This window comes from Coregonus clupeaformis, chromosome 7 (assembly GCF_020615455.1).
Source record: "Coregonus clupeaformis isolate EN_2021a chromosome 7, ASM2061545v1, whole genome shotgun sequence".
In the NCBI taxonomy this organism is placed as follows: Eukaryota; Metazoa; Chordata; class Actinopteri; order Salmoniformes; family Salmonidae; genus Coregonus; species Coregonus clupeaformis.
In genome coordinates, this window is record NC_059198.1 from 16834473 (window position 1) to 16847221 (window position 12749).

Here is a 12749-nt window from a genome sequence, read left to right on the forward strand (position 1 = left end):
CGTAGTGAGAATTTATTTTGAAAATATTGATTTTATTTCATTTAAACTCTGCAATCATACTGCACAAATTGAACACTGTAGAAAAGTGTTTACCCAAGTGGTATAATCAGTGTTAGCTTTGAACCTTTTCTTCCAAAATGGTCTCCAGGCAGTAATCACCAATTTTCACCCATATTGTGCATAAGTGACTTAAGGCAACATGGAGGACCAAGCCAGGCTTCATATGTAGAACCCAACTCAGAGGCTGGTGGTTTGACAATGAACCAGGAAACTGTTGCCAGTATCTGGATTTTGCAACAACATTGGCACAATGCATTTTCTCCAAGAGCACCTTGGTTAAAGGCAACATGTTACATATCGAAATAAGACCACACCTTCACTCGAGCGTATGGCAGCAAGCAGACACCAAGCATGCCACTGACGCACAGAAAAATGATCAAACAAACTCCTCCCTACTGTACTCTAGTTTAAGCCCATCTCCAAATAAGTCACTGCTAACCTTACAAATGCCTCAAAATGCAATAATTGTGTATTTCATTGAGTTGTTCTTCTAAATTTGAGTACCATTACCTAACTGGTAGCTAAAATTGATTCAGGGTCATGGTTTCAGTGTCAAACAATGCCAAAATATGCTGCGAGGAATCGACCTCTGCGTACTGTAGCCTACTCTGCTCTCACCCTTTATGGATGTTTTAGTAACCATTTCTACCCATTAGTACCCATTTACACCTGCTATAAAAAAAAAAATGCATCCTGTGATGGTGATACAGAACCTGTGAACTGATATCTATTCAATCATCAGTTCTAGTCAGATTCCAAAAGCTATTTTTCACCAGGTGTAAATGGGGCCATAATGCCAATAGGCAGGAATATGTTCAGTGTTCACCCAGTCAACATGAGGAGTGCTCTCTGTTCTGCCTGCCATGAGCTTCTTCTTCAGTGGCAAATCAGGGACTTCAAGTCCAATCAGCTTGCAGTGAGGTCTTCTGGGACCTGGAGTCCATTGGGTTGGCCCACTGGGACGTTGTAGTGGCGGTCATCCTCTGTGACCAGACATACACAGGGCCAGTCTTCCTTATGGTCGTCGGGAAAATAGGTGACAAACTCCTCTGTGTGTGCCATGTACAGTCTGTAGACCTGGATGGTGCACTGCAAGGCATACCCCAGCAGAAACATCTCCACCTACACTCAGGAACCAATGAGATAGGGAGTTGATGCTTTATATTTATAAAATCATTATTACATATGTTTTTGAAAATTGGGTATTGAGAGTTAGTGGGAGTATTGGCATGGATCAGTATTGGATCCATTGTTTGAGGACTTTGAAAATGAACTTATCAGTAGAAGCCTCTTAAAAGTACTAGGGCTCGAATATTGGTTTATTCTGATTAGTTGAGCGCTATAGCGCAAATTAAATTATGGTAATTTCCGATTGAGCCAACATATTGCAGCATTTACGTGAATGCAGTCTCCACGAACGCGGGTACATTGCCTTTAAACTTCTATTGCGCTATAGCTCTGAATTGAATCGAGCCCATACTGTGTTATACATTCTTCCCTGATACACCGCTCTGTCATTGATGCTAAGCTTAAAATACAAACTCAAATGAATGTTCATCTCTGGCCTGCTCTGACCTTCCCAAGAGTCACTGAGCAAACCAGAAAAGCCCTGAGGCTTAGGCTGAACTGCTGTTGAGGACATAAGAACAGATGGTACAGAGCAAGTGTGTGCATGTTAGACTTCAAGGTTTGGTTTGTGGGAAAGCTAAAACACACCCATCCTACTGTATCCTCTTGTTTTTGCTCAGCATTGAGTATGACTACCGGCTAAATGGTACCACTTCACTGATGGTTTGGATGGGAAAAGTACAGCTAAAATACCAACTTAAAAAGCCAAATGATCCTGGTTTATCACCAATTTAATTTAACTACCAGGAAAGACTGCAGTGTTGGGGAAAATATAGTTTACCAAGCTACCAATTACTTCACACTGGAAGAAGTTAAGCTACACTAAAGCTACCCTTAAAGGAAAATTCCACCCAAAAACGTTCATTAGGCCATTGTTGATATAGTCCCAAAATGTTTTGCTTGTCAGCAATCAAGTTTTCAAGATATGCAACTTTCAAAATAAAGAAATCTGATCCGTATGATGCAAAACACAGCATCATATGGGCCAGATTTCTTGAAACCTTGACTACTGACAAGCAAAACATTTTGGGACTATATCAACAATGGACTACTGAAACATACCATTTATATGTGAATTTGGTCAGTTCGCCCAAAAAGGTACATATTGCAGCTTTAAGAAAAATATAGTTTACTTAACTAAAGTTACTTTGAAAAAGTAGTTCACTACATCCAAAATACTTTGTGAAAAAGTATAATATGTAAATCTGAAATGTCATAGAGTACAAATTGCAAGAACAGATAATTCTCAGATCAGTCTATTAAAAAAAAAATATGTTTCAAGTTAGAATTAGGCAGGTCTGATGTTGAAAACGAAAGGACATGTCAACTTCACCCATAGTTTATTTTCATTTTGCAAAAAAAGTAGTGTAGTTCCAGTAGTTAGCTACCCCTCTACATGGCAATAACGTCATTAACTACTGAAAACACTATCAAGATTTTAATTTACTTCAACTACCACCAAGCTCCTGCAAAATGTAGTTAAATTACCAGTTGAAGTACATGTAGTTCACTACTCCCCAACACTGAAAGTGTGCTACTTATAACATTGAGAGACATTTAATTGATGCCTATGAAAACCCCATTAGAGAGAGTGCTTGGGCTTATGTATATACAGTGTTTACAGAAGTATGAATACATGTTCATTTGAACAGGGGAGGGGACCATTTTAGTGTGTTCTATTGGCATAAAGTATGTACAGGGGACCATGTTTGTGTGTTCTATGTCATCACAGCAACCGGGTGCTCACCTGCTCCAGCCCCCCGCTGAATCCCACTTGGCTCAGGTGGTTGGAGAGGAAGGTGCGTGGGCAGTCGGAGGAGTCGCGTGCGTAGAGCAGCCAGCAGAAGACAGGCACGTCCCCTCCCTCTTGCATGGTGGTGTGGAGCTCCACAGCCCGGCCCAGCATGAGGAGCTTCAGAGCCTCCAGCAGGCCCAGCTCCTCCTCCCCTCCCTGGAACACACGCTCACACAGACGCAGTCTCTCCTCCGCGCTGGAGCAGCCCACCGCCGCCTGCCACTGGGCACAACAACACACACGCCACATACTGTCAACATCACCATGGCTGGAAATCATATACTGCATGTATATTGAATTATTGCTATTTTCTCGACTGCAATTCACACACACACACACTGTCAACATTAGTATGGCTGGATATCATACTGCTCTTATCTCGCAATTCATGACTTCAGTGTCAGTCAGTTGTCACCATAATATAAAGGTGACAGTATGCACCATTTTCCCATTAGTTGGTGATGCTAGGGTACAGCTACCAACCATCTAACGACAGAGGGAGAAGTCTTTGAAGTGTAGAGTGTAATCAAGAACAGAATTCCTCCAGAGGTGGAATAGGCTGTTAGATGCCAGCCAGCTAGATGCCAGCCAGAGGTCTCATGTTGCGATACAGTCTACTCCCCACAGATGTATTAAACTGTTTCCTGAAGACTGAGGATCAATCTATCCTCTCTCCTTCTGTTTAATATTAGGCTGCTTCAATAAAACACAGCAATCCGCAAGGGAGGGTACAGTCAGTGCAGTATACCACAAACTGCTCTAAAACTGCCATTAAAACCCTCTTCCATGTGTTCATAATTACAACCATAAGGTTTGGGAATCACTTACATCTGCATTGAAAATCTGAGAAAAGACATTGGTGTTTGAGTCTTTACAAAGCGTACAGTGCATAGGACTGGGTAAGGAAGGCATGGGCGGTACCCTGTTCTGGAGGAGTTTCATGTAGCGTTTGAGCTGTTGGACGGCGTCTTCTCTTCCCTCCCTCTGTCTGCACTCTGAGGGGAACATCCACTGGCCTATCAGGTCCTCCAGCTCCTCCAGCCACTGTGGAGAAGAAACAGGGTTGTATGCATTATGCACCAAACAGAAGAAAACTGATTAAAACAGGGAGGGACATCCTTGAACTTATCTAATAAGAAATGCACATGTTTGTTTTTCATTGCAAAATGTTTTGCTACGGTGTGCACTAATGAATGCGACCAAAATACAACAGACTATAATGGCAAGCCACACTGACCATCAGGCAGCTAATGTCCACTTAGCTTTATACTGGGGTCGTAGGTATAGCCAGTATGAGGCATTATGACTTATATAAAAGTGTCAGAGTGTACACAGCGTTAGTTATGCAAGCATTGTGTACCATGGAGATGTGTTCGTCCTGCAGCCAGACAGGCAGCTGGGTGCTGGTGGAGAGCACCTGGAACAGAGTGGCTCGGAGGGCACAGTAGTTATCTCCTCTCACCCGTCTCAGGCTCCCAAACCTCTGAGACAACTCTGTGTAACCCTGGGACCAGACAGGAAGAGCAAACTAGCATGAATCGTCATCTTGTAAGAATGTCCTAAATATTCACCTTGGCAACAAAAACAGGGGTGGTGGGGCGGTCAGTGGCGCCCTTTCCCCCTACTGCGGATTCCATCTTTAAAGGTCAAAAAATGAAATAACCAATCCCAGATTTCCTTTTTAAAATATAAGATCATAGTAACTGGCTAATCAACTGACCTTTCTAATAAGGGTACTTTTGGCAGTGTTTCCCTTCCACTCTCTCTCACTGTAGGACATAATATCCAACGTCGGCTCCAGACTGCATCTGTCCTCAACCTTTGGAACTGAGATAGGGAGAGAATAGTGAGAAAGAGAATATTAATATTAAATCAAAATATTTGTGGGTATACCATTAAAGGAGACACAAAGGAAATCTGAAAGTGACTGACGTGTGATTTCAAACAGTGGCTCCGGTCCTGCATGTTTGACTGGCCCCTGGGGGAGCTCTTCAGCTCCTCGATACAGGTCTTCCTCGCTAAGAAGCGGAAGATAGTTAATGATAATGTTATTATTAACATGTCAAATAATATACAATAATTTTGCTTCAATTATGTGACATTGACACTGATCTGCAGTCAGTTCTGCGGTACAAAGAGAGACTTTGACAAACCTAACTCCCAGATCCTCCCCAGCAGGACCATCTCCCTCCCTCACTGGTAACACCTCCAAATCAGCTGAGGTGCTGGGCCCCCGAAGGGCCTCTCCTTTTTGGACCTCCTCCCCTCCAGTCTCATCCCCTGTCATGGCTCCTGCAGCAGCACTCTCCTTCATCTCCTCCTTTTCCTTCTGTTCCTTTGTTTCTGGCACTTCTTCCTCCTCTCCTTCATCTAAGAGGTCTTCCAAAGATGGGACTTCAGTCAATCCACACTGGATACCTTCCTTCTCTTCTTCACAGGAGTTTTGACTGGAGAGAAGTCAATAAAGCCATTCTATGAATTGCATGCGTTTACACTTTACGTTATACAGGCAGGCATCGCACCCTAAATTTCATGAGAAGAACATCTCTACTGTCATGGTCTTATGTTCTTAAACCACATTCCTCTTGTACAGTCTGGCCTCAGGCAAGGCACAATGTTAGTACCGTTCTAATGTTCAACTGTAGAAGATGATACTTTAATCTACCTTTTGAGGAATAATGTATGTATGTTCACAGCAGGAAACATAGATCAAATCACACTCAAAATAACAGTGGAAAGCCAAAGGTGTAGAGATTTGAAAGGCCTTTCCAGGAGAAAAGTAATGTGGACCACTCAAAGTAATTAATTCCTATCACTCAAACTCAGTTCACTATTAATCATGGTCGTATAGGAAACCTCAGCTGGAGGGTTGAATTTTTTTTTTTGCTTCACTCTTAGGATATGAAGGACTGCATTCCTTTCGATATTACATCACAGAGATGGTTGAAAGTATTAATTTTTTTCAGCACCTGCTCAAATCCCATTGCGTGATATTACTTTTATGGTCTTTGGATGCCCCCTAATGGTTGCAAAGGAAATTACAACATTTTTATACCGTTTATTTAATTCCGTTTATTTCAATGAGTTGTGATAACGAACATTTCCATTGTAAATCTGAGTCTACTCACCTGTTGCTGGTCTTAGAGGGACACATTTTCACTGGTTCCTTCACTAGGCCAGTGAAGTTTAGAGGAACCAGACCATTCTGGGTGGGCTCTGTAGCTTCTGTTAAAGCAGGAGAGGCCTCTGGATCCTGTGGACTATCATCTAGGTGCGCTACAGAGCTCCTATTCTCTTTATCATCAACCCCCTTTATCACAGTACTATACATGAGAAAACAGGGAGGAAAGATGTATGAAATACACACTGTAAATACACAAAGAGTCACCCATAAAGTCCCAATGGTTTGAACTGAAGCTATAGCCGTTTTAGCCATAGACGTGTGACTTACCTAGTGGGAGATGGAGATGAGGGCAAGTGAGGGACACTGTCAGTAGATGCTGCCTCCTCAGAGGCCTCTGGTGGGGTGAGCTGGGTGTCTGGGAGAGATGTGACCTCCACAGTGCCAAGACAACACTTCTCTGGCTCTGACAGTACATCCACCGCATTGTGGAGGGGTATTGTTGAAACCTCATCCACAGTTTCAGAGGTAATGGATTCTACTGGTATCTCAGCTTTGAGGGAGAAGGCTTCAGGGCATTTGTCCTTAGCATCGGGTGTAATTGTTATATTATCCGAGTGTTCATTCTGGACCACAGGGGAGGTCTGCTCAGCAACAGCTTCTATCTCAGCCGGGACCTTCTCTGCATCTCCTCCTCCTCGGGCATCTTCCTTATGGGGACCCTGGGGAGGATCTGAAGTGCAAATCTGAGCTTCTACATTTGTGCTCTCTGTGGCTATATCCTCAGTGCTTTTGTCCAGTGCTGTAAGGATGGAGTTTGCTATGAGTCCAGTGTCTGTGATGGGAGAGGGTTCTTCATCCTCTCTGTCTTCTGTCTGGAGGAGTCCATTCTTCTCTATAGTCTGGGGCTGGGCAGTGTCTTCCTTTCTATTGGTTTTGGGAGAGACACTGCGCCACACCTGCACAGTCACAACAGCCACCTCTTTCTCTTTATTTTCCTCTGCATCGTCTCCTCCCGCTTTCCTACGACAAACCATCCATGGAAACAAAACTAACATGTTTCAAAATACATGTACTACCAGGCAAAAGTATGGGAGACTACAAGTGCTTCATGTGTTTGCCAATGGTTTGACTTGTTGATTCAAGTGGTGTGTTCCCACTGGGCACAGACGTCAGTTCAACGTCCAGTTTTGATTTACATTTGGTTGAGTTGTCAACTAACTATTTAGGTTAGAAGTTGGGTGAAAAAAAATACGAAATGCCCTTATGTTGATGGTTTTTGCAAATCCAATCAGTTTCCACATTGATTCAATGCCATCACATTGTTTTTTGGGGTTGAAATTACCTGGAAACAATGTTGATTCAACCAGTTTTTGCCCAGTGGGTTTTGATTGCAGTCCAATCAAGATAATAAAAAACATGACTGATTTAATTAGGTAACCAATAGCAGTGTTGAGTCATAATCTTACCTCACTTCAGAATCTGCTTTGGAACCATTGTGGAATCCAGCGACCTCTCCACATTCTGAGGAGGATGCTGGATCCTTGACACCCCCATGAAGTAACCCACTTCTTTCCTCCACATTGTCACAGGGACTAGCAGCAGGACAACACCAGTTCCCCATTCCCACTTAGACAATGCACGCCCTCTGCCTCTCGAAAGTAGGTCTTGGGTAAAATGGTGTAACGTTACTCTGAAATCCACAGGGTCTTGGTTCCTACCCTGGTAAATTAGAGGAGCTTATTCTGAGATATCCTGAGATTGTAGGTCCATTAGAAACTGTTCAAAGCATCTGTAAAACCTGACCTGATACACTATAGGACAGAGAGAGGATACCACATCCATGCTGTGAGAGCCAAAGCCATACCGTAACTTCAGGATTTATTGTTGGTCCTGTGAGCAAAAGAGAACATGCAGCAGAGGAGGCTGGAGGAGGGACTATAGGAGGACGGGCTCATTGTAATGGCTGGAATGGAATATATGGAACGGTTTTGAACACATCAAACATATGGAAACCACGTTTGACTCCGCTCCATTTACTTTTTTCCAGACATTACAATGAGCACGTCTTCCTACAGCTCCTCCCACCAGCCTCCACTGACATGCAGTGAAATAGAACATTAGATGTGCTATTTATTTCACCCTTGTATGCAGTAGCCTATATCTTTATACTGGCTGGAATATATGTATACTGACTAAAATTACATGAGGAGCAATGGCATTCAAATGACTTTTTACAAGGGTCCCATGTAGCTCAGTTGGTTTCCCACGTGGGGCCAGGCCAGTATGATTTTTTTTTTTTATGTATGCACTGGATAAGAGCGTGTGCTAAATGACTAAAATGTAAATGTAAAAAAATATATGCGCATGCGCTATTTGGACCGTCTCCGCAGGCGGCTGTGTGAGAGAAGAGAAATGGTCGCAATCTGGGATCCTTGTGAGGTCCCTACCTAACGGTTTTAAACTTCCACTTCAATTGAGTAGGACCGTCCCAAGGAACCCGTATAGCAGAGACCGAAGAGAAATCGCGGCACCTCACCTTGATGTTGCTTGTTTACCACAATCCGGTGCTTCGATAGCCCTTCGGTTTCGATACATTTTCCGAAAAGACATAACATACTGTATCATTCACGGCTGGGCTGTCATAGACGCTCCTCGAATCGTGAGAATGTTGTTTAGCTAATTCTACTGACTGGCGTGATCAACGCTTGTGCCACCCCGTCCGATGCACGGAAGTGTGATAAATAAATGTGGAGGGTGTGTCTTCCAACAGCAAGAAATTTGTAGTGTAGCGAACCATTACAGTTCATGACAAATATTGTGACGTAGATTCTTGGAAAACGTTCCATATCATTTGTTGTGACATTCCTGAGAACGTTAGGATAAGGGTTATCTGTTGTGTTAGTCCTTCCAACATTGTAGCACAGCTAAGCTAGCAAGCTAATAATAACAACAGTTTGCTACAATGTTACAAGCAGCATGAGCTCGAGACAAAATAGCTGCATACGCAGGAAGTTTAGCGCACGACAGTTTCATAATTTGGTCTGAATCTCTGACAGCTCAGGTTTGAAAAATGTGATTATTGGCAAACATACACACAGCATAATGCTATGGATATATCCATGATCTACATACATTCCAGACTCCTATGTCTACTTACTTTCAATGCTGACGGCTGCTGTACACGGTTCCAAAATATAGTTTTACAGGTGTCCCACTTGTTGATAAACCTCGTTCTGCGCGAATGGGAGAGTATTTGACAGTGAAACATATACAACAAAGATGTTGGATAAATGAAGATGTCATACTCAGCCTTTTACCATTGCGGGGTCACTGTTCCGGTCTGCTTAAGGTGCAATATGCAGAAATCGCTCCGCCATTTCCTGGTTGCTAAAATTCTAATAGTTCGCCTAATTTCATGTGACAAAACAAGCAGTCATTGTGTAGATAATCATTGTACCATCTAAACCGCTGTGAAATATATTATCCATAAACCAAAATATTGTATTTTCAGCGCTTTGAAGCTGGTGTACAAAACCGAAAGTAAAAGCAAAAACTAAACTTCAGAAGGGGAAGCATAGAAATAGCACACATAGAACATATGTCGCTTCTTAGACTTGCTTTCAATGAGAATGACTTCTTCTTCTGTGGGTTTAATGGCGGACTACATCAAAAAGTTATATTGCCGCCACCAACTGGACGATTTGAAACCAAAAATAAAAATAAAATAAATCCATACTTAATAGTGATTCTAACAATCCACCCTAATAAAAATAGTACATTGCCAAAACAAACAAAACTCCCACTTCTTCCTTTTAGTTCTCCATATCTCCCTTCCCAGGCTCTAGGTCCTGAGAAGGTGGTACGGCTTTTGCTAATATTCCATGTAACTCCTTTGCTGTGAAATCTTTCAACCCCAGGAACCGCTCTGCCGCAGTCACAATCTTCCTAGATCTTTTCTCCACCTTAGCAGTGCCATTTATCACTATTGCGATAAAGGCCACAAAGTCCACCTTTTTAACCATTAAAATGTCAGGATCATCTTGGTGAAAGGCAACCCCTGCAGCTTGCATTGAAGGCCTATCCACCACCATGGACTCTTCAGGAGCACCATTCAAACCCTCAACCCTTTTAACCGCTGCTGCATAGGAAATGCTCTATACAACCCTAACTTTGGCCACCTCATTTTCTTTCACCCTTGTCGGGCATTCAAAAGACGTGAGTTCCTGTTTCCCACCACAATTGCAACATTTCACATTTTCATCACATTTATAACACATTAAATTATATTTTCCACAACTTGGACATCTCGGTTTCTCCCTTCTGCAAACCCTTGACACAGGACCAAAAGCTTTACAGTGATCACACTGCATTGGTCTTGGGATAAATGCTCTGACTTTGTAGTTTATATACCCCAACTGCATTTGAGTAGGGAGAGACTCCATATCAAAAAACAAAAGAACAGATAAACTCTTCACTTTTTCATCATTCACCACTCGATTCATCTGACGTGCATCAATCACTCCAGGAATATTTTTTATCTCTTTAACACCCCTTGAGGGGTGCCCTGTTACGAAGAGACACGTCAAACTTTTCAAATCGGGAGAGCCGCAACACACGTTCCTTCTGATCCGCAGAAGTACAAAAAATGAAAACCAACCTGCCCCTCGTGATCCTCACATCCTTCACTTTACCCATCACTCTCTCCACCAGTTTGGATAGCTCAAATGGATTCTTCAAGATTGGTATTTCGATAAGCTACTCCTCATTAACAAACCTTACTCCTACAATATATAAATGGACGTTCTCCATGCTGTACCCTACTTTGCTCCTTTTTCCATTCTTTTGAACAATACTCCAATCCTCCTTGATTCTACCGCCATTAGATTCACAGTCCACTTCATCGTCCGCCTCCGCCATCTTTTCGAATCTGTCGTAGCCTCAACTGTCCTTCCCGCGTTGTCTATGCCACGCCTCCTACCTGGCTCCAATGAGAATGACAGATCTACAACTCAAATTTCTTTGTGAATTTGGTTGGGTCTGACATTAATTTGACAAAGCTGGATCCCTTCTAGCCATGACCCTTGTTAATCAATGACTGTATGAGTGGCGGCTGGTGGGAGGAGCTATAGGAGGATGGGCTCATTGTAATTGCTGGAATGGAATTAATAGAACGTTCTCAAACATATGGAAACCACATGTTAGACTCCATTCCAACAATTCCATTCCAATGAGCCCGTCCTACTATAGCTCTTCCCACCAGCCTCCTCTGGTATATATGACTTGTTAATGTCCAATAGTGGAAGTCCAGTCACCATTCTCTCTCTTTCCATTTCCCCTGAAAACCAGAACATCAGGTCGTTGGGGACTCGCAAAGATTATGAATATACTGACAAGATACATGTCTCTCCGCCCTAACAATGGGAGTCGTTGTCAGCGGGCTGTCTAGCTCCCGACTACTCTTTCTTTGGATTGGTGGATACATCTCATTATTGTTATCCTTTTTTGAATATTCGATAAGGGTTGTTGACGTCAACCGCCGGTGTTCAATGGAGAGAGATGTTATTCTACTAGCCTAATTTCATGAATATGCATAGCCATCTCGAGACAATTCCGATATAAAGTGTTTTTTCTCAAAGTTGCCGGGATGTCACGTGTCCTACTTAGGTCAGTACACTCTTAACAACTTAAGTATTACGAAACTTCTATTTGATCAAATAAACCTCACGTAGCAAATAAGCCATAAATGTTTTTGTTGACCAATTTCGACACTCTCTCATTGACCTCCATACAAAAACTCCTTGCATGGTGGGCAAAACAACGAAAAATTGCCACCTGCTGGAGGGAGACAGATTTTATGCCGAGTTGGGCCTTTCTCTTCCTCTTTCCCTCTAGGACTCCACAGAGACTACCAGAGATATTATAAAAGGAAAAGATAAGAATCCAAGCGGGAAATGAATGGAGAAACGTATACCGCTCCGTCCAGCAAACTCTAGACCAATTGCGTTCACGTTGTCATGCTGCGTCACGCGGTTGCTAAATTAATCTTCACGCAAGCCATTCTAATTAAAGTCAGGGTATGAGTCGAGATACCGGCCTATTTTCTCGAAAGTAGCTAATGTCACGATTTCAAAGCTATACGATATTACAGAGGACGAGTTAATTATCTTAAATCCTGGAAAATATTTTTAATGTTGAGCTTCTTGTTCAATGTAATTCGTGCTCATGTTGGGTTTTTGTGCTCTTGCCAAATTGACTCCCATTTACAGAAGTCCAGAGAGGACATATGAATAAAAAAATAATTCCGTCATTATGTTGAGATCACAACTTATTTATCTCATGATCACAACAAAACAAAAGTTGTTTTGTCGAGATCACGAGATAATCAAAAGTATCACGCATCATCCATTCATTTGTTCAGATGCAAGATAACCACCTCTTCAAGGAGCCCTGTGATCTCGTAAGGCATTTAAGCACTGAAAGATGCCTGACAGGCAGCTCTGTCTCCCAGGCTGCGTGCCCTTCCAAGACTTCAGCCAATTGCGTGCAAGGAACAACGCAGCTAACTTGGCTAGTCTTGTGAGCTAGCTAGCTAGTTATCTATGCTGATAGTTAGCTTGCATGTGCCCTTGAGCAAGGCACTTA

The 12749-nt window shown here is 42.6% G+C and overlaps 1 protein-coding gene across 9 annotated transcripts; it reads right to left on the reverse strand.

Moving 5' to 3' along the window:
* Positions 1–11: 11 nt before the first annotated feature.
* LOC121569896 lies at positions 12–9442 on the reverse strand. Of its 9 annotated transcripts, none has more exons than XM_041881197.1 (12): positions 9425–9442; positions 9265–9340; positions 7574–7997; positions 6435–7127; positions 6112–6306; positions 5137–5430; positions 4916–5001; positions 4704–4810; positions 4344–4487; positions 3905–4027; positions 2936–3205; positions 12–1182 (listed from the first exon to the last, which is right to left on the reverse strand). In XM_041881197.1, exons 3-12 carry the CDS (start codon positions 7726–7728, stop codon positions 967–969), a joined length of 2283 nt encoding a protein of 760 aa, XP_041737131.1. In that variant the 5' UTR covers positions 7729–7997; positions 9265–9340; positions 9425–9442; the 3' UTR covers positions 12–966. The 9 variants fall into 9 exon arrangements, with proteins under 9 accessions (XP_041737131.1, XP_041737134.1, XP_041737132.1 ...); XM_041881200.1 differs by lacking the exon at positions 9425–9442 and having other exon boundaries at positions 7574–7826; positions 7972–7997; positions 9265–9418; XM_041881198.1 differs by lacking the exon at positions 9425–9442 and having other exon boundaries at positions 7574–7826; positions 7911–7997; positions 9265–9418.
* Between the last annotated feature and the right edge of the window lie 3307 nt (positions 9443–12749).